General features: G+C 40.9%; 2 protein-coding genes across 5 annotated transcripts; both read right to left on the bottom strand.

Moving 5' to 3' along the window:
• Nucleotides 1–11: 11 nt before the first annotated feature.
• mknk2b (MAPK interacting serine/threonine kinase 2b) lies at nt 12–13,252 on the bottom strand. Its single transcript, XM_069153241.1, has 14 exons — nt 13,143–13,252; nt 12,253–12,495; nt 11,687–11,777; nt 11,374–11,475; nt 11,137–11,234; nt 8,781–8,860; nt 8,574–8,647; nt 8,297–8,401; nt 7,930–7,985; nt 7,648–7,743; nt 3,916–4,110; nt 3,594–3,758; nt 3,449–3,489; nt 12–3,334 (listed from the first exon to the last, which is right to left on the bottom strand). The coding sequence occupies exons 2-14, from the start codon at nt 12,301–12,303 to the stop codon at nt 3,061–3,063; spliced, it is 1,428 nt and encodes a 475-aa protein (XP_069009342.1). The 5' UTR covers nt 12,304–12,495; nt 13,143–13,252; the 3' UTR covers nt 12–3,060.
• Nucleotides 13,253–20,563: 7,311 nt separating this feature from the next.
• Nucleotides 20,564–25,823, bottom strand: mob3a (MOB kinase activator 3A). 4 transcript variants are annotated; one of them, XM_069153240.1, is made up of 4 exons: nt 25,610–25,823; nt 23,593–24,065; nt 22,394–22,596; nt 20,564–21,007 (listed from the first exon to the last, which is right to left on the bottom strand). In XM_069153240.1, exons 2-4 carry the CDS (start codon nt 24,008–24,010, stop codon nt 20,978–20,980), a joined length of 651 nt encoding a protein of 216 aa, XP_069009341.1. In that variant the 5' UTR covers nt 24,011–24,065; nt 25,610–25,823; the 3' UTR covers nt 20,564–20,977. The 4 variants fall into 4 exon arrangements, with proteins under 4 accessions (XP_069009341.1, XP_069009338.1, XP_069009340.1 ...); XM_069153237.1 differs by having other exon boundaries at nt 20,565–21,007; nt 23,593–24,175; XM_069153239.1 differs by lacking the exon at nt 25,610–25,823 and adding an exon at nt 25,509–25,603 and having other exon boundaries at nt 20,565–21,007; nt 23,593–24,175.
• Between the last annotated feature and the right edge of the window lie 1,266 nt (nt 25,824–27,089).

Genomic DNA, 27,089 nt, shown 5'->3' with positions numbered 1-27,089 from the left:
CAAGACGAGTGCGTCGTTCAAAGCATTTTATTGCATTTTTTTTTTTTTTTTTTTGAAAAACAATACAAAATTCTGTAGCAACTGTCATAAATGTTGCCATGAGTGAACTGCAATCATTCACATGGTACAGTAAAGTGCTTATTTTAAATCAAAGTATATTTTTTTGTACTTAAAGGATGTATTCATTTTGAATTTCTTCCCATGAACACAATGGGTGTGGGGGTGATTCAGAGTGTTAAAATCAGGTGTCAACTCCAAAAAAAAAAGAAGAATTTTGAAAACGAAATGCTTTGAGGACTGTATCAGTATAAAGACCTCCCCACACCATGCCCGTAAAAACAACCATTGAGAAAACATTTGTTGCTGGATTGTAAATGCTTTTGGGCTACATTCAAATTGTGGGAAGGTTTATGATACTGTCCATTTTGAATGAATGACTGAATTTTAACACTTCAAAATGACATACAATATAAAACTTGAGAGGCTGCAGAATATCATTTTGCCCAATTTCTCCCAGTAAAAGGCAGTATGAAAAGCTACTGCCATTCAACACAGTAGAAATGGTCATGACCAAGAAAACTCCCACTATACCGGTCAGGATATTACAGAGTATGGCCAAAGTCTGTGCGTTTGCAAGTAACCGACCCTATCAGAAAGTAGGGACTGATTTGTGTGATGCTCAAATGGGAGGGGGGGGGGGGAAGAAAAAAAAAAAAAAAAGGCAGAATACTGAACTGTATAGGTATTTTCAAAACCCCAAGATTGCCTTAATCATCAGTTTAATGCTTTGAGATTACTGATAGCAAAGTAGTTCCCAAAATGGAGAAGAAACAGCTGCATACACAAATTCAAGTAAGTCTTATTATAAGACATAACACCCTATAACAATGCATGTGTAGAAAGGTATTTTTTTTTAGAACTCTTACAGTGTCCTATTATCAGCATAACGGGTCCTTTGACACCATTTCCAGAGTACCGTCGCTGCAGTGCTGTCAAAAGGACATGGACAATCAGAAGTTCCCTACTTCTCACTGCTAGGTGATGGATCACATGTTCAATGTCATGACTTGAACCCTCTTTGGTGAAACGACTACAGTGCTGAGAGACCTCATCACCAGTCCATTACCTGTCAGATTCAGAAAGAGCTTTAACTTAATCTGAAGAACCAACAAAAGAGATTATTGCCAACTCTTACACGTTAAAAAAAAAAAAAAAATTACAACTCTCCTTCACTGGGCATGATGCTCCAGCTCCACAAAACTAAACTCTTTCCGTCTATCCTCATACACCACATACGCTGAACTTTTAAAAAAGACAAACATAAAAAAGGAAAAGGAGAAAAAGTTTGAAAATAATAATAAAATAAAATAAAAATAAAAAAAAAAACTTAAGGAAAATATCTGGTGTTTCACCTGAACTGAACAGCACCTGCATGAAAAATCCCCATATAGAAAATGAAAGCTTATAAACAGCAGAGGAAAAAATACAAAAACAAAACAAACAGTGGCACATGGACATGGAGTTTCTGAACATTAAAAAATAAAGTAAACTTAATACAGCTAAATGTCTGCAGTCAACTTTTTTTTATTATTATTATTATTATTTTTGTGGAATGTTTTTCCTTTTTTTTTTAATGTTTCTTTTTTGCAAAATTTCATCTGCCTCTTCATATTGAAAACTTGTAATGTCAATATTTTCTAAGGGGTGTGTCTAATTAAAGAACAGCAACACCTTGAAAGATGATGGTCCAAATTAACATTAAATGTACTTAAATCAACAAATGAGGCTCCGGTCACATTGGCCAAAATGTGCTTTTCAACCCCTTCATAAGAGTTGTAACCTTTTACTGCCAAAATATTTATGGTGGATTCTAATGCATGAATTCATCTGTAGAAGGAAAAAAAAAAAAAAAAAACAAGAAAAGGAAAAAAAAAGAAAAAAGAAATTGTGGTTGTGGAGACATGGGGACAAGTCATGGACTCTACAATGAAAGTAACACTGACCCGATTTCAGATTTGCAGCCGTTTAACAAACTGTATAATTAGCCTGTACCAACATACCAGATATGCAAAGTCAGCATCGTGCTTTTGGGTGGCCATACATCATTACCAAGTTAAACGGTGTCATTCAATACTATTAGATTTGCCTGAGTGCCCAAACACAAAGAGCTGTGGCCAATAATTTGGTATCGATGGTCACATCATAAAACTGTATGAATTGGTGCAACAGTAAGTCAGCTGGTCGGGTATAGACAAACATTCTTCGCTCTTGAACCGAGCTGGATGAGGGATCTTTTCATCTCAGACATTTACAGAAGAGGCTCAGTTATGAGGAATTAATCTTGAGTGGTGGAGGAAGAGAAAAAAAAGAAAAAAAAAAAAATCTTTGAAGAGCCCCCAGCCGCATAATGGACTGCACCAGGCACCAAGAGCATTGGCTTACAGCCCTTCCAACCCATATATACACTGAATCCCTTCGAGACGGGGACAGCCTTCATCTTGGCATATTGCATAAGCTTGTACGTATCTGCAGATGGGACGTTCATGCATATACATACAGGCAAAGAGAACATTCCAGATAACTTAATTCACAGTGGATCCAGTTGTAACGTGGGAGCAGCACAACAGGTTGTCCTTTGGTGTCTGAGCTTAGTTTCGAAGATAAATGTTCTGATTTCTTCTGAACTGAGTTATGAGAAAGAAAAAAAAAAAGAAAAAAAAGAAAAAAAACAAAACATAACTTAGAAAATACTTCTCTCTCTCCCAAATCATGAACTGGCCCTCCTCCCCAACCTGGACGTGCACATACTTGTGTGTTTGCTATATGCAGGCCCTGTGCTGATGTGCTTCAGAAGTGCTGCAGAAGGGCAGAAGGCATTTAGAGGAAGGGCTGCAAGCAGCATCTCCCTTTAGAGCTAGGCAAGAAAGCCTAAATGGCAGAGGAACCAAGGCCAGCTAGAGTGAGAGAGAGGGGTCAGAACTGGGGAAGGGAGAGTCTCAGGGCAGTCTTGGATCTGGACTTTACTCTAAACGGAAGGTCGGAATTGAGGGTCGATGAGGTTCAGGCACAGTCTCCCACGATGACCAGAGGGGCCAGGAGCTGACGAAGCTCTGCAGCGGAGACGGGCCCTCCCTTCGGCTGGCTGCCCCGCTGCCTGCGTCTGGCCAGCTTGGAGTTGGAAGGAGAGAGGCGCATAGAAGAGCCAGTAGCAGTCACAACAAACGGGACTTCCTGCTGCTGCTGCTGGTCTTCTATGCCATCCTGTTCAGCCAGCTGCCGGTTCACAGCCATGGCCTTGCCAGCAAAGAATGTCAGATCCCTGGTCCTGCTGGTTCTGATGGGACAACCACAGACGAAAATATCAAACTGCGAACAAAGTACATATAAAAGTTGCAAATATTTATTTTTCAAAGTGTCTTCTGCAGCTGTGACTCCAACGTCCGCTCACCTCTGATGTAAGATGGATGTTGGCAAAGTGTCGTATACACCCTGAAAATAAGGAAAGACGTGTTCATTAGAAACCAAACCCTCACCTCCAGATATAATTATGTTTTGCTGGACACGCAGAAGTGACTTGGTGGATTCAGACTTACCCCTTGCACCCAGGGGTGCTGCAGCACCTGGCTGGCACTCAGGCGGTTTTTGGCATCCCGAACCAGAAGTTTGGAAATTAGGTCTTTGGCACTTGAGGAGATGTGAGCCCAGTCTTTCTCTGGAAACTCGTATTTTCCTTCCTGGATACTCTCAAACAAAGTGTTCTGGAAATGGACATAAAAATAATTGCGATCAGTAAACCTGGCCTGTTTAAAAATGTTCTTCCATTAAGTTTCATGTCCTTTACAAGATATAAGAAAAAAAAAAAAAAAAAAAAAAAAAAAAAAGCTGAAGGGCTTAATGAGTGTTTCAAAGTCTTACCTGGCAGGTGTGGCAGGGTTCCCCCAACTCCCAGCCACAGCCCCCGCCACAGCGGCCAACGAAGGGTGGATAGCCGCTCAGCATGATGTAGAGGATCACTCCAAGGCTCCACAGATCACAGCGCTTGTCGTAGATTGTTGCCTCTTCACTGAAGGCCTCAACTACCTCGGGTGCCATGTACTCTGCTGAGCCACACTGTCAAGACAAATAGGAGGGGGGGGGGAACACGTTTGTTATCCCCAGGCATGCTAAATGAACAGAAACCCAACTACAGCAGGAAAGAGCTAAAAGAAACACGCTTTTCTCGGCTACTGCCACGTTCTTTCGTTCAGCTGATACCTCGTGGTTCGGTGTTAAAGCTGCCGGCCTACTTTTGGGCCGTGTGGTGGGGGCCAGCCTGTGTGACAGTCACATGCTTATCTAGTTATGGGCCCCATGTAATATTTGCCATCCAGCTTTTCTTGCGTCTACCGAAGACAACTTAGTGGGAGCATCATGTTATGAAGTTACAATGGGTAGATGGCAGTGCTGAGTCACTGCTTTGACCACCTAACTGTACACAACCTGGCAGATTTGGCTGAGGGCAAGGACAGACTGAGCTCTGCCAGCACCTTGTTATGTAGCTCGGAAAGAAATTAGGCCAAACACTGAGTGAGGAAAAGAGGATTGGCTGTCCCACAGAGGCTGTGACTGGGCTGAGCCTTGGCCGGTTACATAACTTGGAAACACAAACACCAAATGCTGTTTTAATACTTAGGAACAGAAAAGAGAAGCAGGTCGCGAGTTCAGCAGGACACCCAGTAATTTACTTTATAAAGACGCTTTAATGTTGCCTCAAATGAGTCGCATAGTTCAAGAGCTGGAATTCTTTGAGACTTCTAAATGATGGGACTTCCGAGAACGTGCTTTTATCGCTCCTTTGACCGTGCATGTCCTATTAAAACTGTGGCCCACAGCCAACCGCATTATTTTCAAGTATTTGTGCCCATGAAACGACCCCTCCCCTTTCAATGTTCTTCCTTCCATCTGTGGCGGTCACATGTTTACATTGAGCAAGCATCTATTGTGTCCCAGTACCATATACCAGCTGTCTCCTAACTCCGCCTTCACCCTGCTGCACCCTTATGTAATGAAATTCACTGCACGGGAATCTCGTCCCAGACAAAGCTGCTTCAGTCAAAGAGAAAACCCCAACCCCCACATTTCCACCACCAACATCATGTCTGGGGTGAATGCCTACATATACAAGCCCCCAGGATTCAGGCCGAATGCAGCTGACACACACACACACACAATATGTTTACAAACCTAGGTGCTGTTGCTGAAAGGTAATCTGATAGGTGTGGTATCAAAAACAGCTATTAAGGCTAATCTTATTTAAAAGCCAACCAAACACGCTGTCAATCAAACACAAAGCAGGATAAAGAGAGCTAGTCCAGGACTGCCTGCAACTGCCACCAATTAGAGCAGAAGGGAGGAGCGAAATAACCGTAACCATGGCTCTCTGGCACAGTTTTACATCTAAACTCACACTTGTACTTCCTGTGCTGCTGCAGCTGCAAACACCTCGTGAACTTGCATCAGTCAATCAGTCACGTACTCTCCAAATGTCACTGTACGCTGCAGATAGCTGCTAATCAGCTGTTACTGCAGGATTTGTTGGCATCACAACCCGGGGCTTTCCTGAAACCATGTGACTAGTCAGAGCATATCGACACCACTGACGACACACACCTCTGCGGTTTGTAAACTACAAGATTATCGGAAGAGGCTTAGAGGAAGAAGACATCCGCCATCGTCATGCAGCTGCACCTGTGACAGGAACAAATAGCAGAAGCAGTTCCTTTAATTCTCCTCCGTCTAAGCTGCTTGTGTGCAGCGTGTTCATGTTGCACTTCCACCCAGTTTCCAACTGCTGCACATGAGCCTTGACATTTGAAGAGTCAGATATTATTTCATGCCGCGTAGACAGGCGGGCAGTCGCAGAATTCCTAGTAAACTTAAGTGAGCTTTTCCCTCGAGAGGTACCACTCTTCTTCAGGGTCCCTATCAATTCAATCTGGACTATTCGGCACAAATCCACCCACAGTACATTTACAGTTTTAACAGCCCTTAGATTTAAACACAAAGTTGATTTAAACACATTCAGCAGAGCCTCAAAAACACGAGCAATAAATGCAAAAGTATATCATATTGTACAACTGGAGGCGTGTGGTTAAAGAGGGGGCAGGGTGAGAGTACCAATAGTCAGATGAAAATCAGATAACATTGTTCTTGTGATCCGGGCAAAGAAAACAAGCCAGGGCGCATGAGCAGACGGGGAATTAGCCCCTCCCAGTTACCCTCCCCATCCCGCTGGTCCAGCCAATCACAGCTCAGTTGCTAGGTGTAGGGCGAAAGACTAAAATTTCTAGAACAAGCCTTATGCACAGCCATTGTACAAAGAACATAAAGAAAGCGCAGACCAGCACATGTGTGGTTGGGGCCACTGGGCGGAGACTAAGCTGAAAGAGAGGGTGGATGTTTTTCTCTCTCATACCACAGAGAGAAAAGGGAAACGAGCGAGACTTTGTGTGTTTTGGTTTCATTGCAGGTCCTTTATACTGCCGGACACGGCCTTGTAAAAGTCATATGTCTTCCCTGCGGGATTACTTTCCAGAGCTATCACATTGTGTCCTGTCCTCCGGCATCAACTTTTCTTCCACTAAAAAAACTAGTAGGTCTACAATACAGAGTCCTGTCTCAGCAAAAAATAAAAATAAAAAATAAAAGGGGAGGGGGAGGGGGTTGAGAGGGAGACTATTTGAAAGCATAAAAACATTACTGGATAAATACTAACTCCATGGCAATAAACCTACAGTCATTCTGACTGACTAGATAGATAGATACTTACTTTATGTGACACCTCTTGGTCCCAAACTATCTCCCCTTCTGTACGTCCAGTGATGGCCTCCCTACCCATTATTTTTGCTAAAGGAGGATGAAGTTACAAGTGTAGAAAACCCCCACCCACCCTGCACATTCCTGCAAGCTAAACCTCTATCCTTCACCTGCTGTGGTCCATCTATCCAGCCAGCCAGACAACCAGCAGAGTGTATGCGTTGACATAAATACAGAGCAGGCCAGCTCAACTTTACCATTCCTCTTCGAGGTTGCGAATATCTTGCTGGGCATCGTGTAGATGTATTGCTCCGTGTTGTGACGACAGCAGGAGGGCTAAACAATCATAACCACCCCCCAAACTCATGGCCCTAAATGTTTGCTACTGATAAGCAACAGGACGTCAACATTAACAGAGGGATATTTTTTCCAAGTGGTATTGGGTCTTCAACATGATAAGGGAATGTAAACTTTAGGTCATTCAGGAAGCAATCCATGTCATTTCAGAGAAACTGGCCAACAATGAACTATCATAACCTCAAAACACAAGAGCTTCTCTCCCCCAATCAGCGAGTTGTTCTGCAGCCAACGCCACTGAGGCTTGCCCAATAGCTCGTTGGGATTGATAAAGATCTCGTTTTAAAGCCTGAAAACACCCTTCTTATCCACAACAAGGACTTAAAGGACTGTATAAGGATATGTGAACAAGACTGTTTGACCGATTAACTTCTTCCTAGCTTTCAATCGGCAATCAAAAGTCAATATCAATCTGATGCCAAAAGCACTTCCAATTACAAGCGGTTGAAAAATGTTTAGATGAACAAGTGAAGCACAATAAGCAGTTTGACTTACAGGAGTGAGGAGCTCAGGGGTAGAGATGGGTGAGCTGTCACTGTTCAGCTTGATCCCACTGCCCAAGTCAAAGTCACAGATCTTGACTGGGGAAATCTGACAAAAACAGAAGAGGATGTAATCAAACGATGATTTTCGATCATTTTAATTAAAAAAAAAATTAAAAAAAAATAATGGATCAGAGATATTTATTAGAAAGACTGACATCAACACTCACATTTAATAACCACATTAGTTCCCCTTTTAACCAACTGGCCATTAACATGTTTGCAGTAAACTCACCTTGTCTGCACTCTCACAGAGAATGTTTTCAGGTTTCAGGTCTCTATGTGCCATTCCTGGAAAAACAAAAAGCTATCAGTCACTTGTTTGCAAGATCTGACCATACCAGTTTTAAAAGAACAAGCACAACATGTTTCAAGTTGTCGGCAAAGACTGAACAAGAATAAAGAATACAAACAACCTCCATTTGACCACATGTAAAGTACGCTGTTCATTCCCAACTATTGCATGAAAATCCAATTCATCACACACACACACATACGTATACACACACGTACATGCATACATCCCCCTTGGAGGTTGATGTGCCTTTCTGGTGATTATGAGGATTGTAAAGTTGTTTGCCATTTTGTAAAAGTGGTCCTACCCTTGTTATGCAGGAAATCTAGAGCGCTGGCAATGTCCTGCACGACAACACTGGCTTCCTGTTCGCTGAAGTGCCGTCTCTTATGAATGTGTGCCAGGATTGACCCTAATAGGGACAAAAATAAAGCATATATCAACTTTCTTTACGAGCAAAATCCAGATATTGAATGCCTTCCCACACACAGACCCAACTGGCTACAGATTAGAGACTAGGAATAGGTATGCTTAAAAATAAATAGAGGGATACCGGCATCCAGCAGCAGCTATAATTCACTCACCTCCTCTAAGCTTTTCAAACACCAGGTAGAATTTGTCTTCCTCTTCAAAGAACTCCACCAGCTCCAGGATGTTACTGCAGACGAGAAAAAAAAAGTACCATGAGCCAGTGGTAATAGTCATCAATTCCCTACTGACTAAATACTTCTATTTAATTTTTTTTTAAGAATTGGCTGGCATTGTGTTTGTCATGACAGCAGGATATTTACCTGTGACCCTGGCACTGGTAGAGCATCTCAACCTCACGGAAGACACGGCTGCGGCTGTGACCTGGTCTTTTCTCAATGATCTGGAACAGAGCAACAGCAGTGTTGAGCCACATCATGTACAATTGGGCCACGAAACAAATTAGCCCCCCACTTTCATGTTTTCCACATCAACAGGATGGATGACAATTCTTAAAGTGCTCAGACAGCTGAAGAAAAACGGAGCCCATCTGTGGGAGTAAATGTTTGGGTGCAGACCGCCCCCTCACACAGCACCACAAAACCCCACCCGCAGCTGTTTACTGGGAAGTAGACAGTATAGCCACGGCTTCCTTCCAGACCAGATCTGCATTTTTCCCCGTTTGCAACCTTCAGCCCAGTTGCAAAGATAGTTTAACCTACTTTCAGTGCTGCCAGCCAAAGAAGAAACAGAACAGCGAGAGAATTAAAAAGTCCCAGCATCTATATTTACCCTTCATGTATGACCCACATGTACATCACAAGTGTTCTTAAGTAGCCCTAAGTGTTCACATGAAAAATCCCATGAGCTAATCCAAAATTGTTTACGATAACGACTAAAAATGCTCTAAAAATAACCGAGCTGCCTGGAACTAAACCACAGAGAGGCCACCAGCTGCACGACGCCTTGCCAAGAGAGGCAGAAAGATAGACTGCTGACACCACAGCAAAAGGCCTGAATTTTCCAGCCCTGGTTGGTTATTGTCTGCTTGGGAGGCTGCGCATGCTTCTCTTCCTGGTAGCTGGATTACATCTGCTATTGAAGCCCAGTGGGGCCAGAGTTGCAGTGTATGTCTAGGATTAATGCACAGACAAGAGGCCTGTGAGCAGTCCAAAGCCCGTGCACTGTTCCAGTCTGAGTCAGCAGCGCAAACATTCACCAATCAGCTCACTTTCTCCTGATCACAACGTAGAACACCCATCCTGATAAAACACGTGAAGATAAAGGAACTGTGAAACTAAAAAAACAAAAAACGGTATTGCTATCTTAAGTAGGAGGACACCGTTTCGCTAAGAGCTAGATTTATCCAAATCGCAGATTAAAAACAACAGCCAGCTGAAAAACAAGGCCTCTGCAGGTTCAAACATCAACCCAGGGTTGTGCAATAATACACGTTAAGCAGAGGGATTTGTCTGGGAGCCCCATGATAGGACCACAGTGCACAGCCCTCTGCTCATCCTTGGCCTTGAGGCTTTTGTTGCAAATGCAAAACAAGGAGCCCACGCATGCGATTCACCCCCCACTCTCGTGTCTGGAGGGGGAGGGGAGAGACAGGACATCTGGCAGAAACAGTCTAAGCCCCCTCCGACTCCCAAAAGACCTCCAATAACCACCAACCTTCACACCTCCTCCCACTGAAATGCAGTCCCAAGGGATTGACCAAATCATCGTGGGATAAACAACACTAGCGGACCCTGGTCACATGACAGAATCTGTGCACGACCCCCTCCGCAATATTCATTGTAATGATATGGACACTTGCACAGTTGGGAAGCAGCCGTAAAGTGCAAATGGATTTCATTCAGAAGTGAAGAAATTGCTTAGTGTTTACATGCAGAGCTCCAAAAGGAGTAGTGGGTTATGGGCCAAGAAAGAAAAACAAGCTCTAGTTCAACTTTTCTAAACTTCAGCAAATTAAAGTATTTCCCCATAATTTGCTCTTAAAAACAAGGAAATGAGAATTATTTGTTAAAAGCAACAAAAAAAAGGAAGTCCCCAGAAGTCAAGACATGTGTCCACATGTCCACACCCCGTTTGAAAAAGAAAAAAAGTAAAACTGTGAGAACAAAGCAGTGTAAACACCCTGGGTCACAACCCCAACTCGCTCCCCCTCCTTCCTCTTCTGTGGGTTTTGTTTGGCACAGTTAGCAGTACACAATGTTCTCACTATGAGTGTCCTCTGTAGGCAAAAGGAGTAAAGAAAAGGGGTGGGTACATCCCGTCCAGCTCTCTGATAGGCTGACAAACTACAAAAACAGTCAGGGGAAGTGTCTGCTAGCAGCAGCAGCAGCAGCAGCAGCAGCTAGTGTTGCAGACTCAGGGGAAAAAAAAGGAAGAAAACGGAGGGAAAACATATTTTCCTCAAGATTTCTAAAGAATAACAGTGAAAAGAAAGCAAAATGGACAATCGTGCGAATCCAGTGGTCTCATTTTCTTACATTTTACTGTACAAGAGCTTTTAATAGCCCAGGGGCCCTCCATAACAAAGCATTGTGTTCAAAATTTCACATCGCTATAGTGATCTCAATGTCATGTGCCAAACACACGCAGCAGGCAAGCAGTAAGTGGCAACAGCATTGTTGTTTTCCAATGTATTAATACCTCAAGCAAGTCTCTTACCTTGACGGCATACTCTTTGTTGGTGATGAGGTTGATGCATGTTTGTACTCTGGCATAAGCACCCTCTCCGAGTACCTCTTCCTGCAGTCTATAGACATCTGTGGCACAAACAGCAAGTCGGGACAACTCCTTTAATTATAGTAGGAGGAAAAAAAACTCAAAGGTTCTCCAGATAATGTTTATTGAACAGTGTTTATGACAGCAACGTAATGATACTGGGAATGAAAAAGCTTTTACCCTCAAATCGTCCAGAGAAACTGTCAGTTGCCCGGCAACGCTTTTTCTTCTTGTTTCTCTTCTTGGCATCGGGGATGTCGATAGGCTGGCTGGAAGGCATGTCTGTCAAAATAGGATTGCTCACATTATCATGAGCTCGTGACAGAGGAGGCAAAAACTCAAAACAAAAGCAAATTTAAGGGCTCTCACTTTTCCTTGAGAGAAAACAGAACTTTCTTTCCAAGTCACTCTGTGAATTGTGGACTGTATTGGCATAACTCGCTGATAAATGTACAGTATTCAAAATACAAGTAAAAAAAAAACAACAACTCACCATGTCTTGGGGAGGAATCAAAATTAAATGACGAATCAATAAGATGGGATCCATTTTTGGTGAAGTCATCCGTTTCAAAGGGATTTTGGCCCTAAGGAGAAATAAATAGGCTCATTTTAATATGCAATGTCATCAGTGAACTATTTAACGAGAGCATCACTTGTTAGTCATAACTGATAATAGCGGTCGTTATCACACTTCCTGCAAAGATAAATAAAAAAAAAACTTTACTGGACAAATGCAATAAAAGTCCATCCAAGCTTAATCCAAAATATACTGATAAAACAAGACAAGGAGTAAAAATGTTCCTGCAACAGTTCTTTAACTATTAGCTGTCAAATAATCAAATCACACAAACACCCATTAGCTGAAAGTGTCTGCAAGCCATGCGGCATCAGCTTTAAGATGTGGGTGAAGCAACATATGTGCTTATATATATATATATATATATATATAGCTGAAGAAGTCTTATCTCATACATGCTGACAAACGTGCTCTGATTACAGAGACTTCCCAAAAGGCGTGATGGCAGCTCTGCATCTTCCCTCAATAGATTTCAAGCTCACCTTGAAAGAGCGGTGGAAGCCAGTGACTTCGGTGATCTTATTTTGCACCATTTTTCCTTCGATTTGGAGGGTGGGGGGGGGTGATTTTATTGGTGGATGTGCGGCAGCAGTGGTTTTTTGTTTTTTTGTGTGTTGGTAAATCAATTTGCACTTCTCCGAAACAGAAGGTGGTTTCAGAGAGAGTCGCAAGTGATCACAACTGCGCTAGCTGGTCAGCTCGCTGCGGCGCATTAAACGGGAGCCCTGTGGGACAAGACGGAATAAATAACACCGAAACGTTACAACCACAAATAACAACTCGCACAGCAAAAACTCAAGTTAATCAAGTTTAGCAGAAGTTTAACCAAATAGCAGACCGACTAATCATACGTCACACGTCCACGCTCGCAAGTTAGTGCAACAGCTCCAACGTCACTCACGTTTTAGCTCGTGGTTTGGACGGTAAGACAGTTAAAAAAAAATAAAAATAAAATAAAATAAAAGGAGAATACTCCGTGGAGAAACTCATTACAATAACGATATTTGGGTCAACGTGAACGAATATGTCTGGAAGCCATATAGTCTTCGTATAAACAGTGAAAAGCAGGAGTCGCTGCATCAGCCTCGGTGGAGGGAAAACGATCCGTTTTTGCAAACATTAACACGGTCTCGAGTCGTGGTTTTAACCCACCGGGTTGCACGCGAGTTGACCATTACGACAGATTTGACTTTAACGTCGGACGACAACAACAACAACAACAACGGCGAGCTAGCTGCCCTTTAATGCGGCAACGTCACTGTAGCGGGGCGAGAAGAACCGTTGTTTAACCACCATTTGCAAAAACAACAACAACAACAACAAAAAAGACAAAGATAACACAATTTCGTTCGGCTACTTTTCGTTTACTCACCCCGTTGTTAATTTGATAGCTCCAGTGTTAGCGTCGCTGTTTGACCCACTGCTTCAACAGCCGCAGAGGACGGTCGAGGGGAAGGGGGGGGACGCCTGGCAGTTTGAGAGTGGAAGGTGGCAGGACAACAGCGGCGTGGGTGGTTTTATAACCTCCCGACAGACTCCGCCCTCCTTGGATGACGTCACCCCACTGGATTGATCACGTGCATTCTAGAACACGATACGGTGGCAAGGTACCGTTTCGCTTTGCTACAATATGTTTAATCGCTTATTTTTTGCGAAGAGGGATAAATAGTTGCCAAACGTGGCGACAAAAAAAAAAAAAAATAAATAATCAGACATAACTTGTTGTGTAATTTAGTTTCATGTCGCCTCTGTTGAAATACTGAACATATTTCAGAAAAGCCCCGAGAAACAAAATCAGTAGCACACGAATCGGTACCCGACCTGCGAGCTCTGTTTTGTTTCAGAGGCCACACGATGGGACGTATGGAGCAACGAAATGGCGAGTACGTGGACATCGGCGCAGTCAGCACCTACGGCTGTTTTAATGAAAGATATGATTACTTTGTCAATAGAGGCGGACAGACCAGATCCACCAGTTTATACCATAACAGCGTTTACATCACGTCATCCATTTCTGCGTTGCTCATGCTGCACGTTATAATCAGGAGTCATACGTTAAGGCAGATCGTCAGCTTGTTGAACAAACAAAGAGTGCAGGCGGCCACACAGCGCTCTCTCCCCCTCCTCTCTCTCTCTCTCTCTCTCTCTTTGTGTGTCTATATTTATGTAATGGCCTAAACTTCTCTCACACCCTGTAATGAGCGACCATGGCCACATGGGTGTTCAAAGAAATCCGCGTCTTGAGTCACACTGCAACGCAGGTGGGGCAGCGCTGCGACTTTAGCTGTTGCGCCACCTCGGTGTCACACAAACACGCACGTAGTCTCATCCAAGGTAAAGAGATTTTCACTCAAGCTTTTACTGAAGCATGAAGGTTTAGGGTGCACTATTGTCCTTCGGGATGTCACATATTGTAATTGTGTTTGTGTAGTTGATATCTGTTCAACTTTACTTTTTCTTGATTTGTGCTAGTGCCAGGAGTCACGTGACGAATATATTTTTAAACTCAAAGGGCCCTTTCCTAGTTAAATACAAGTTTAATCGAAAATAGATCATCACGCTGCAAAATGTACTTAAAAACTATAATCATTTTGATTGTTCATATTTTTTGTTGTGGATGTTTAAAGCAAAGCTGCATTACTTATTTAGTTATAGTTTAATTTATAATGAATTTAAAAGAGCAGAATGTAACATAAAATGCAAATACTTAAGTATAATGCAACTACCTCAACGCTAAGTGAATGCAGTACTGGTCAGTGCACTTAATTACCTTCCACCACTGGATACAACAAGGAAATGATTTCCAATATTTGGGTCTTGATGAAGCCAGTTATAGATCATTTTTGAAGTGTAACTTTAAGGTCACCTATAATGTGTTTCTGGACTAAAATAACATACTCAAAATACACAAATTGACACTGTAATATCTTGGATATGATCGGTTCATGTCAGCTGCAGCCCTCACCTTTTGTGCTGGGTGATGATAAGGCAGACATTTGGAGCCTGATGAAGAGGCTGTTCAGAGGAGGGTGGTGACATTGTGTCATGGTTGTGATAATGAAAGAAATCCAACAACTGATGATATAGAAACGTGTACTCTCTTGACCCATCTGCTAATTGTGAGATGCCACAGCGCAGCAATGACGCGTGCATATTTTAAAGGGAAAGGGACTCTGATATTTTTCTTTTACATGTATACCCTTAATTAAGGTCACACATTTATGATAATAACTGCTTACCATTTTACTAGTTGGTGCATTATATACCAAGTGGTGTGTGTGTGTGTAGTGTAATGCTTTATTGTGCCATGGGCTTTGTCCTCAAACTGGAATTCCCTTTATTTATCACTGCATGTAATCCCTGTAGTCCACAGTCACACTCTGTACAGTATTCATGTATTATTTATCAAGGGAGTCTCAGTGAACACCATGTAAGGGGTGTTTTCAGTACTCGGCTGTCTTGTGACTGGAGGTTTTCTGCCTCTCCTCCTCCTCCTTTCAGCTTCTACCCCTCAAACACAAGCTGGTGGCAAACATTACGCAAGCCGCTGGCGGACTATCCGGGAGCACACAGTGCAGTCGCAGGTTTTAGTAGGAAAACAAGATCACACTTTGAATGGCTCGGGGCGGGTGTGTGTCACTACAGGTCAGAGGGAGGAGGGATAGGCCATCATAAATACTGTCAGGTGACAGCAACTCCATTTCTGATGTGAATGGTACTCAGTCAGGAGATTACTCGAGAGGGTCCTGTTTTTAGGCTGAAGTTATTCCAGTCTGTAATGTGATATCAGAGAAGTGTATCTCTGTGTTCATGATAATTGCAGTTCAGAGGCTCATCTTCTATGATATCCTGATGCTATGCAGAGATTTAGCTGCAGATCAACCAGTATTGTGCTGTTGTTGCATCATATTATTGACTTTCTAGCTGATAAATAATAAACCATATAGTCTGAAATTCAGTTGTTTGTCATGGGTAAATGGGTGAAATTATTATTTAAATCTCACAAACCCAGCATTGGCTTGTCAGTACAAATTCTCCAGTAATAATATGTATACATTTTTGCACAAGATACCTAGAACATTTGCTGAATATTATATGGTGATACATTATGAACATATGAATATCTTGATGCTGAATATATAAGATATACCTTCAGAAAGTGTGAAATAATACCGTTTTTGCACGTTTAAGGCTGATCAAAGGGTACGTTTTATGTTTAAAGGGCTAATATAACAACTTCTTAATTCACACTCACCGTTATTTGACTACAACAGTAAAAGAAAAGCACAAAAATACTCTTTCAATGCACATGGTTAATGGTTAGAAGAATTGTATGTTGAGAGAACCTCAGCAGTACATCTGAACAGGCAGGATTTGCGGCGAAAACATTCCTGTATTATCTTGTGTAAACAGCAGGGTACTACACAGTAAACGCAAAACTGCAAATGTGGTAATGAACTGCATGTCTGGCACATGCAAATAAAACTGTCTAAGGCCAAGAAGATTGGTGTTCAAGAGGCACACAGCAGTCTTACACTGTTACAATAAATTGCATGAAGGTCGTGCTGAGTGTACATTTTCTGAGAAGCCCTTCCCTGAACAAACTTCTTAGAAGGAGGCAGCTTCCAGTTGGGAAACCACTTAAACATTATCTCGGCCAAAAACGGCTCCGTTGTCAGCATTGCAGGAGAAAAGACGTTCTACTGGACCATTGAACTGATTCCAAAATCTGGCAAAATCCCTTTAAAACAGACAGAGTTGCCAAATATTTTTGCAATAGCGTTCGTTTTGTTCCAGTTGTGCTTCAGGAAACCTTTTGTGTTTTTTGTTTTTTTTTGCCCTTTGCTCTTCTTATGTAAGCATGTAAAACAAAATACTTTGAAATTAATCAGGTTTCTAAAGTACTGGAATCTATTTTCTGATTAGGAAATAAAACAAAAACTGCAGTCAACACGCAGCTGAAATGCTGCTTTCATGAACTTTTCAGGCTGCAACACAGACGTTTTAGTATTCAACATCATATGCTGTACAGCTCTTCTTTACCTCTTTCCCCCACAACCAGACCCACACCTCGAGAACACTTTTACTTGAATAAAATAAATCTTTACATTCCCCTTTTACCTGTAATACATCATCATCAGTGTGCTACTTTGTAGAAACTAATTTGCACTGCGTGGGTCTAAGACATGTTGGAACAGATTTAGTTTCCACTCTCTAATGAATGTCTTTGTTGTGCTACTGTGGAGTCATCAGGCAAAATTACAGTGCAGAGGAACATTTGCATAACAGAGGGGGAAATTGCTTTGTCCTGGCTTGTAAACACCAAGCTCATGAAAAATATGAAATGAAAAATGAAAGTAAGTTATTTTAACATACAGAGAGCTGCATTCGTTTACACATTGATTTTAATGTCTAGGAAAATTCAGGATTAACTGAACTATCAAACCTCAGAAATTGTGAAAATGTATTCATTTCTGCAAACCCAGTAGGACATCTTCAGATTGCCTGTTTTTTAAGATCATGTTTTTGCATTTATTCGGCTTGAATAATTTCTTAAACGATTATGAATTGTCAAAATAGGCCTTGTTTTGAACGAGCTGAAATAACTTTCTTGGCGTCCTCCAAAAAAATGCATCATCTTCCTGGAACTTTTTGAAGTCCTCTCCAGCTCTGATCCCCTAAAATTATGTCTAATTTTCATCCCCTTGAGCTGCACCTCTTGCATGAAGCAGCTGACTCACGAGCCACAAAACCGTTAAGGGTGTGTGCTCAATCCTGCATCTGCTGAGTCACATTATCTCCAGAACCCTTTTCTCTACATATAAATAATCACACTGTACCATCAAAACAACAGCCAGACACTGCAGCATAAGACAAGAGCTGGAAAAACCTTGGTCAGATTGGCCACAGACACAAATTCTTCCCCTTGTCCTTGGCCTCCTGCCAGTGCTTCCCTTCACATCTTGAAACTGCAGAGCCCTTGGAGGCTGTCTGGTACATTCCAAAAGAGAAAAACACACCAAGAAGAGGACGAGGAGAAGGAGGAGGAGGGGTGAGGGGGAGGAGAAAGAAGGGGGTAGGAGGGGAAGGGCCAAAGGCTGGTACAGCTCATCTCACACGTAACAGGCATAATACATGCTGCAAGAGTGCAGTGGAGTGTTTGGAGGAAGTGACTCCACAGTTGGAGGAGGGGCGAGCCTGTAAAAGGATCAAGTTGCTGCAGGCCATGCAGGTCATTTCAGTAAGTGATGTTATTAGGGCAGATTGTTACATCACATTTATTTAAAAATTTTTTTTATACCAGCATGGCAAAGAATCATGTTGTTCCAGTGTGAATGAAGGAGGTGAAAGTGGAAATGACACATTTCAGCTGTGAATAAACTGATCAATAGGCAGTTTGATGCATAAACATTCAGTGAGGATGAGCATGACCAACAAGTAGGTGCTTTACTGGAATACTGTTACTGCACATTTCAGAGGAAACATTTTTACTTACTTGACAGATATATTTACTGTACTTTCCAGATCATTTTTAACATAATAATAACATGCACGGTTTAAATTGACCTATTTTGGCTTTACGCCATTAAAAAAATATCATCTAGTCAGTCACATTTGAAATGTCTATAAGTTGTTAACAGTTCCATCAATAAAATATTTCTCCATTCAGTTTATGATTGATTACTTTAAATATTAATTTAAGGCCCCAAAGAGGAAAAATCATCCAGTATTTATGATTTAAAAAAAAGCAGAAATTTGGTTTCTGTGTAACAAAACTTTTTCTTTTCTTACCTCTCCCTGTACTCAGCGGCCCTCTTAAACTGATCTTTTGACCCTTTAGAGGGGCCTGATCCTCAGGTTGAGAACCACCGGACTCAACAGTAGATAAAAGCTAACTCCACCTGGAGCTGCTACAACTGCAGAATGCTGTTTATACACTGCTGCATCGGTTTAAATAATCCAAAGGACCATAGAAACAAGTACTTTCACTTTTGATTTTTTAAGTACATTTTGCTGACGATAACGTTTGAGTATTTTCACTTTAGCAGCATTTTGAATGCAGTACTTTTTTTTTGGAGTATTTTTACATAACTGTACTGTTAGTTTTACTGGCGTATGGTATCTGCATGCAGTGTGATGTATAACGATCTGGTTGGACACGACTGACTGACAAAGAATCAGTGTATTTACTTAAATACTGTATTGATTTGAGGTACTTGTGCTTTACTGGAGTATTACCATTTTATATTACTTTGTACTTCTACTCCACTGCATTACACAGGGAGATATTGTACTTTTACTGCATTTATTGGCAGTTACTGGTTTCTTTTCAGATCACAAACACATATCTGCCTCTAAATATTAAAGTGTCAGCTGGTGATATGTGAAATCAATCTTATATTTATGAGTGTGCTTTAAAAAAAATTATATTTGTCCTGATGTAATAAATATGCAAAATTACATATTCAACTGTGTTACACTTTCATGCATTACATCAGAATGATTTCTCCTCACATAAATAGAATTATTAGCATTATATTTAAAGGTATTTCTAATATTTGGGCCTTAATGTTTGTAAACAGGGAGGACAAAAAAAAACAGAAACACCCTTCATAGTATAATGCAGTCCTGCACACATCTAATAAAGAACTCAGTAATACATTTAATTTAATTTAAACATTTTCAACACTGAAAACTGAAAATGATGAGCTTTGTAAAGATAAATGTTATAGCAGGGCAGGATTACATTAGACTATGCAGGTGTACCTAATAAAGTGGGTCATTCTACATATAGAGTACTTTGAACACTTTTGAGAATATAATTCCTGATAATACTTCTGCTCTTCTATCTGAGTTGAATTTACTTGAGATGGATTTTTATAAACAGTCCTGCTGCAGATATCATAAGGTAAAATGCCCGTTTACAAAATGCACTACTTGAAATGTTTGTCACAAGTCGGAGGCTCTTCAGAGTTGTAATTGTGTGGGTTTTTTTGGGGGCATTTTCACTGTGTGCAAGATTACCTCTCATTATTTCCATAATCCAGTCTGATAGCTGCCACTAAATCCGAACAACATTGTTGCTCTCAAACCTATTCGGGACTTTTGTTGACTCAATCATGCAAAGCCGGGTTCATTCAAACAAAACGTCTCTCTGTATTCACAACAGTACAGTCTGGCCTGTTTTTTTTACATAACCAGCTTACTCGAATCATCAACCCCAATCAGGCCTCCACTTCCCTTCTTCACGGTTATAACTGGGGCACTAGGCAGATTTCATAAGAGTAATGGTAACTGGAGGGTAATGGTGTTTCCTGGACAAAGGCAGATTTTGGTGTCTGTCGCCACCCGGTGGACGCTTGTGAACATGTCTTTTTTTTTTACGTGTTGGCTGCCGAGTTTTGTCACGTGAGGTTCGAGTCTCGTGTGACCTTCAGTTGCCAAGAGTATCAGCAACAAACACCTGCGTGTTTGACATCTGAGAACCTGCCTGGTGGCTCGGGGCCCAAAGTGTAAGATAACACAGCCTTGATGATGTCCGAGTCACCGGCAGGCTGTTCCTGTATTTAGTTCATTTGTGAATATATAACTTCTGAAACATTTAAATTCCTAGAATCGTATTCAATGTGTTAGATTACTCTCAGAAACATAAAAAATATATTTTTCCCTCTCTGTGATTTTACATTTTGGGACTATTTCTACATAATACTGTCTATCCCTGAAAAAAAAAAAAAAAAAAATACTGAATTACTGCAAAAAATAATCAAAAGATTGTGTCACAAAGGAAAGCCATTAAATCAATAGCGTCCATTTAAATATTGATTACCAAATTCAAATTATAAGAGCAGAGAATCACTTTAATGTATCAACATCGTGATTTATAGACGTACAGTAAGAAATCGTACTAATTTTAGATCAATTTATAAGAGAAAGAAAGTTCATCTTGGAATGATTGAGATTCAAATAAAATAGAAAAACACCAACACATACATACACCTCTTAATACTGTGCTCTGATAAAATGTTTTCAAAAGAACAGAACGCCTCACATGACAAGGTTCTTGGTTAAAACCTACAGTATGTGGCTAAAATAGATTACAGTACTTAAATATAAAAATAGACTCTGGATTTGTTTTGCTCTTTCCGTTCTCCGATGCAGTCTTTGAGATGGACGGCTGCGTTTTGTCCGGCGCGCCGACGGAGCCCCTCAGTGGCACATCCGAGAGGTCATCTCTTTCTGTAGGAGACACAAATCACACGGCACAGTGGACTAGGATGTTACCAAAGCTCGGGGTGGAGTAAGTGGATTCTTGAACTGCATCTGTAATCTCACGAGCAAAATAATCGACCGGAAATTGTTCGTCGATAAGACTTAAAGATCGGAGCAGACCACGGCAAACAGTTTGTGATTGGTGCCAGAGGTGTTGCATCAATAGTCATCAAACAAGGTGTGTAAAAAAAAAAAAAAAAAAAAAAAATTAAAAAAAAGGCCAGAAAAAGGTCAAAACACAGGTTACACACACAGAGAAACCCCTCCCCCCACCCCCAACACACACACACACACACACACACACACACACACCTCTCACAGGGGCCATTAATCAATAAAATTAACAACAGTATAACAATCACGTGTGGCTGACCTCAATCGGATTAATGTTTATTGTATTTTAAGAGAATATGACTGTTGTAAAAGAGTAATTAAGTCGTCTTCTTAATAAGTAGAAGCTGAATCTGAATTACACCTTCCATGAAATAAGAACTAAAATTAGTGATTAGGGAAACAAACATACATCTGCTACTGATAAATTTGAGATTCTTGTGGTCTCATGAATGGGTCACGTTAACATTTGTTATTTTTAATGAGTTGAACATTAAACCGTTGAACTGCCAGGGTGCCACGTGACGACACTTTTGATTAGCACTCACTCAATAGAGGGCACAAACCACCCACTGCTTTACTTTTTATTACCTATACTATCTTATCAGCAAGTATAAGTCACGTTCATTCTCTACTGGAAGCGTTTCAGAGGCGCTTTATACATTTATCTGATTTGGTCACGTTTCCTTGTTTTCTGTGTTTCTAGCAGGTAAACGTTGATAAATGTTTTTTTGTTGCTGTTAGTTTTGTGTTCATTGGTAATTCCTTAAGACAAAGTTAATACAAGTTTAAAAATTGTGTTTCCTTTAAACATTGTGACCACTAGGGGCACTAAAAGGACCATTTAAAAAAAATATTCCACTCAATACCTACAGGGTCTAAATCGTAATCTAAAAAAAATTAAATAAATAAATAAAAGCATTTTGATTAAATACTTATGTTACCTGCTTTTTAACCATTCATTTAATATACCACTGATGGAGTTTAAGGTTTTGTGTTATCATCTAAAATTGGTAACTTCCAAGTCATTTTGCACTGTCTAGCAGGTATCATTATAGACCGTTGAATATAATCTGCGATCAATAAATTAACTTTAAATAAGGAACAACAATTCTAATTGATATTCGATAATATTCCAAAAATCCTAGCACCACTCTCAATCACTCAAGAGTTGAGTGTCGTATGACTTCAACACAGATTTATGCATTCACTCTTTCCGATCCTGTCCTCCGCCCGACTCACCAGAGGCTCCAGCTCTTTCTGGTCCGTGAGGTTGAACTCGGTGACAAAGTAATAGAAATGCTTGTAGCAGGTGTTGACGTGAGCCTCGGCCCCCATCTGGCTCACACGGTCAAAGTGGTGGATGTAGACGTGGACAAACACCCGGAACAGACGAGACAAAATCTTCTTAGCCACCTGCATGAAGGTCTTAGGGAAGGGAGTACCTGGGAGTCAAGCAGATGGAGACTGAGCACTCGGCGGCCAATCCACGATGACCTGTTGCTGTTTGCACCACAGGTAGAAACACGTTAGAAATACCGACGCAGCCGATGAAAAGTGTGGTACGAGGTTTTCTGTGCTGACCTTACGGGGCCCCGCAGGGCGGACACCAGCCGGCCGAAGGATGCAGCCGGCGTCACGTGAATGGAAAACCAACACGACTTGGTCCGTTGAATAAGCCTCAATTGACCAAGTGATTAATTTAGTATGTTGTTTTGATTTGACTAATTCAATAATATTTCAGGAATCCGTTACAGAGGACCAGTGCGTCAGAGGTCGTTTCTATTCATAGCCGGCTGCACATTGTGTGACCCATTTTTAAATCCATTGCTTGGATATTTCTGTAGTTAAGTCAGCTGTTGAGCCACGGCACGGGGCAGAGTTACATACGGAGATAATACAAAACCGAGAATGCCATTGCAACGGATTATCTGTAATTTTTGCAATGTTCAACATGGTTGGTAATCTAATATATTTGGCCTTGCGGGCTTTCTGAAAGACAAAGGCTTTAGATTTTAGATGCCTTCATTCTGCAGAATTGTATCTATATCTAATTTTCCATGTTAATCATTTAAGTGGCTTTCTTTTGGCGTTTATGTCACTCGTGCTGAAAGGCGTCCACTGAAATAAAGATTAATCATTTATTAGGTAAAAATACCGAATATTTGCACATTACAGCAGCAGCTCTCCACCTTTTTTGCTCGTGACCTCTTAAAAACAAAACCATTCCGACGACTGTTCGTTACACGTTGCGTCCGTCTGTTGTGACCAGTTCAAATAAAGACTTATTTCAGTTATTAATATGTCTCACATATTGAATATCAGTGGGAATTTTACTGCTGTATGACAAAATAATCATTTTTAACTGGCGATCTTGCTCCGAATTCTGCCATTCGGTGCGGAGAGTTTAAGAATCATCTGCGGCGAATGTCAACACTTACCGACGTTGGTGGGGAAGATGTTCTCATTGTTGATTTGTACCTCGATCCAGTCCATTAGCAGGCTCATGTATTTGGGGGCAGACAGGGCGGTCGGCCTCTTGTACTTGTGCTCGTCCTGCCAGCGGTATTCGTACTTGGGTCCGCCGGACATGACGGGGCAGGTCTGATCGGTGCATGAGTCACTGATGGTGCCGTAGATGAGGTTAATGCGGTTGAAGAAGTCGACCACGTGGACAGCCACCCAGTCGTTGAGGTCCTCGCCGTGGGGCAGCTGCACGGCCTGCTTCAGGTCCAGGCCTGCGTTCAGAGACGCCTGGGCCTTCTTGTGCAGATCGAAGCGCTGCGTCCCGGGCTCAAACTTGCGCTTGGGCCGGAATGTCCTGTCTTTGTTGAAGACTTGTTTCAGGGCCAGGGACATGGTCGCATGTGGTGGCGGCAGGCGATTTGTTTGAATGCTTCTGGTGAATTATTTACTTTAAAAAAAAAAATGGAAACAAGTCAAAAGGTTGTACAAACAACCAGTGCGGCGTTTTTGTTATGGACAGACAGTCTGGTCGTATTTATTTGGACTCAGTATGGGATTCTGCGTATGATAAAAAGAGAGAAACAAAGGGGGAGATAGTTTGGTTAATAAATATATACTTACAGTAAAATTCACACTTCCTGTGAAGCCATACATTGAAATATCATTTGTATTTTACAAAATATTGCAATCTGGCTGCAGCCGTCAAACATCAGTCAATTATTTTAGTCTATAAAATGTCAAATAATAGTGATAAATGCCCAATTAAAATCTACTAAGTATCATAAAAGACAATCGGAAAAAAAAAAAAAAAAATCCTCACAATTATTAAAGCTTGTCAATTATCAAAATAGTTTGGTTACTTGACCAATTAATTTGAGCCCAAACAATACTGGCTTTTTTTGGAGGCAATGGAGGCAGGATATTTTACAGTCTAACAAATAATTTGTGACATCATTTCCCTGAAAGTACATTTTTACTGGTAATTAAATATTTATGAAAAACTATTACTAAAAAGGGCACAAATAGAAATTGTTTTAAATGACCTCAAGCATCTTTTCCTGCATTATGTTCAGTAGAAAAAAAAAAAAGTATTCATATCACTGTATATCAAGCACTTATAGACAGTTGCCAATACAATCAGCCGATTGATAAATCGGTGGGGAACTACAATCATTTAATTGTTTTTACAATTTCTCAAATTTATTAAACACTTAATATTAGGGGTTGGCTGGGAAAAAGCAGTCCCAATCACGCACGAATAAAGTGGGCATATCTTAGGTTTACATAAAATCTTGGAAATTCAGGCTTAAAAGCAAAACTGAAAGTTTGAATAAAACATTGCACGAATCATAGGTTTAAGCCCAAGCATCATCTTCCATATATATATATATATATATATTAAAAAATATATATATTAAAAAAAGGGACCATTTACTTATTCTATAAACTACATGGCTGCACTTGAAGGCTGATTGAAACATATTGAAACAGTTAAACGACAAGTCTGAACAGGGAGAGCTCAACATTAAAGATGAAACATGGTCTCAGGAAGTCATTTCCTATTTCCGACACGACACCGAGAATCTGCGGAATGACAACAAAACCGAGTCAAACAGCCCGTTTCCAACAGAACAGGACATTTTTTAGGTTTATTTAAACCACCGTCAAAAAAATATCCGCGCTGCCTTCTGTCGTTTTTTTTTGTTTTTAAGCACATTTTCCGAGATGAAAGCCAGAGATTAAACAGCGGGGCACATGACGACTGGACGAAGTTTATTCGTGACGTTACGCGCTAACTCGGCCGGACTTGTTGCTCCTTAAAACGGCAAAAAAACCCACCAAAAAAACCCAACAGGACACGACAAACCCACATTATTCACCTTTAACTCACATCACAGCTTGAATACGACCGTCTAAAAGCAGCTATTATCTCGGACGGCGGATCAAACGCTGACGGTGTCGCACAGTTGAAAGCCACTTTACCGAACTTACTTGTTCCGCCTTCCTGTTTCCTTCGATCTTTAACCGGAATATGTCTGCTTTACCGATCGATAGCTTAACGTCGACGACATAAACGGACTACATTATGGACACACGGTGCCGTACGTGTCGTAAAATTACTGATAATTCAATAAACATGTCACTTTATTGAAGAAACTAATGTCCGACTCCTCCCTGCGAAACGAAAAAGTACACCGCCAGTAAGCTGGAGGCTTCGGTGACGACTTCCGGTTCGAACTTTCAAAATAATGGAAACAGTGATTAATGAATCGCAACGAAGTCCACGATGGTGATACAAATATTTTTTTTTTTATAAAAGCAACACAACAACTGAGTTTCCATCTCTTATATTCACAACCTCAATAGGAAACACCTACCCAGGCTCAACATAAGTAAATATCTGAGGTACTTTTTTTTGTTTTTTTTAAGGAAAATGTTGTCGCCTACTTTTTACACAATTGTAATCAGGCTGTAATCTATTTAAATAAGAACTCCAAACTGTAATTTCACAACCAGTCTTCAGTAAACTGAGAATGTCCAAACGGTCAGAATGAAAAAAAAAAACCCACATCAATGCACTGTTTCAGGGCAAGGCCACCTAGCATTTGGACATTGTTTAAATAGTTTTGTTTTTCTTCATTTGAAGAATGTTCAGTCGTTCATCATTAAATTCACTCCAATCTAAGGGTTGTTTTTAGTATGATTTAACACACAGCATGTCTGTACTATTCTCTTTATTTCTCACTGATTACTTGAGTACATTTCACTATTAGAACCTTTATTTCAAGAAGGACTTTTACTTTTACCAGACCAGTTGTCCATTGTAATATTTATAATTCAACTGATTAAAGCATGCGAGATCTCATTCCACCACTTTTATTACTTCCAACAGTGCAGTGTGTGGCTAGACGGGTTTGCAACGGGTTGAAAACTTTGCAACATTATTTTGAAAACTAATTCATCAACTTCCGTTTGCCCTCCAGTATTGCTTGGCAGGTCAGATGTGCTTCCTATAATACAGCCTGTTACAGAGTGGCGGGGGCCAGCCTAACTAACTTCAATTATTTTATAACAGTCATCCTAAATCACAATACATCACGTTTGAATTAGAAAAGATTATAAAACCACAGGAGACATCTGCTGTCACAGAACATGTATTCCAACATACAGACTACAGATTTTGGGAGATAATTTTAGTTTTGTTGATGTCAGGTTTTTTGATTTCTCTTTGCTTTTTCAAACCAGATGTGGTACCCACCACATGTATAGCCCAGAGGGCATGTTTATGAGATATATTAATCCACATATTTCTCTGCTACATACTCGTTAAAGGTACATATGCTTTAAAATGTTTTCTCTGGTTTAATCTGTTTTTCTGTAGGCCTTGTGAAACATGTCAGTCCTGTGTACATCAACAAAAAGAATAATTCATTTTTTGTACTGTTATTTTGTTATAGTTTCTGGTGTTCAT

This window comes from Embiotoca jacksoni, unplaced genomic scaffold (genome assembly GCF_022577435.1).
Source record: "Embiotoca jacksoni isolate LCO1_2020_lvr unplaced genomic scaffold, fEmbJac1.0.p SCAF_19, whole genome shotgun sequence".
NCBI lineage: Eukaryota > Metazoa > Chordata > Actinopteri > Embiotocidae > Embiotoca > Embiotoca jacksoni.
The sequence above is the reverse complement of the archived record's forward strand: the minus strand, read 5'-3'. Positions and strand labels throughout refer to the sequence as shown.

Excerpts from the sequence above, each read along its gene's own strand:
- mknk2b (XM_069153241.1), bottom strand. The coding sequence starts at position 12,303 with ATGGTGCAAAATAAGATCACCGAAGTCACTGGCTTCCACCGCTCTTTC. Across the intron at positions 8,861-11,136 it reads ACAAAGAGTATGCCGTCAAG|ATCATTGAGAAAAGACCAGG; the intron begins GTAAGAGACTTG and ends GCTCTGTTCCAG. Across the intron at positions 8,402-8,573 it reads GTTTGAAAAGCTTAGAGGAG|GGTCAATCCTGGCACACATT; the intron begins GTGAGTGAATTA and ends TGTCCCTATTAG.
- mob3a (XM_069153240.1), bottom strand. The coding sequence starts at position 24,010 with ATGTCCCTGGCCCTGAAACAAGTCTTCAACAAAGACAGGACATTCCGG. Across the intron at positions 22,597-23,592 it reads CATCTTCCCCACCAACGTCG|GTACTCCCTTCCCTAAGACC; the intron begins GTAAGTGTTGAC and ends CTTGACTCCCAG. Across the intron at positions 21,008-22,393 it reads AGAAAGAGCTGGAGCCTCTG|AAAGAGATGACCTCTCGGAT; the intron begins GTGAGTCGGGCG and ends TGTCTCCTACAG.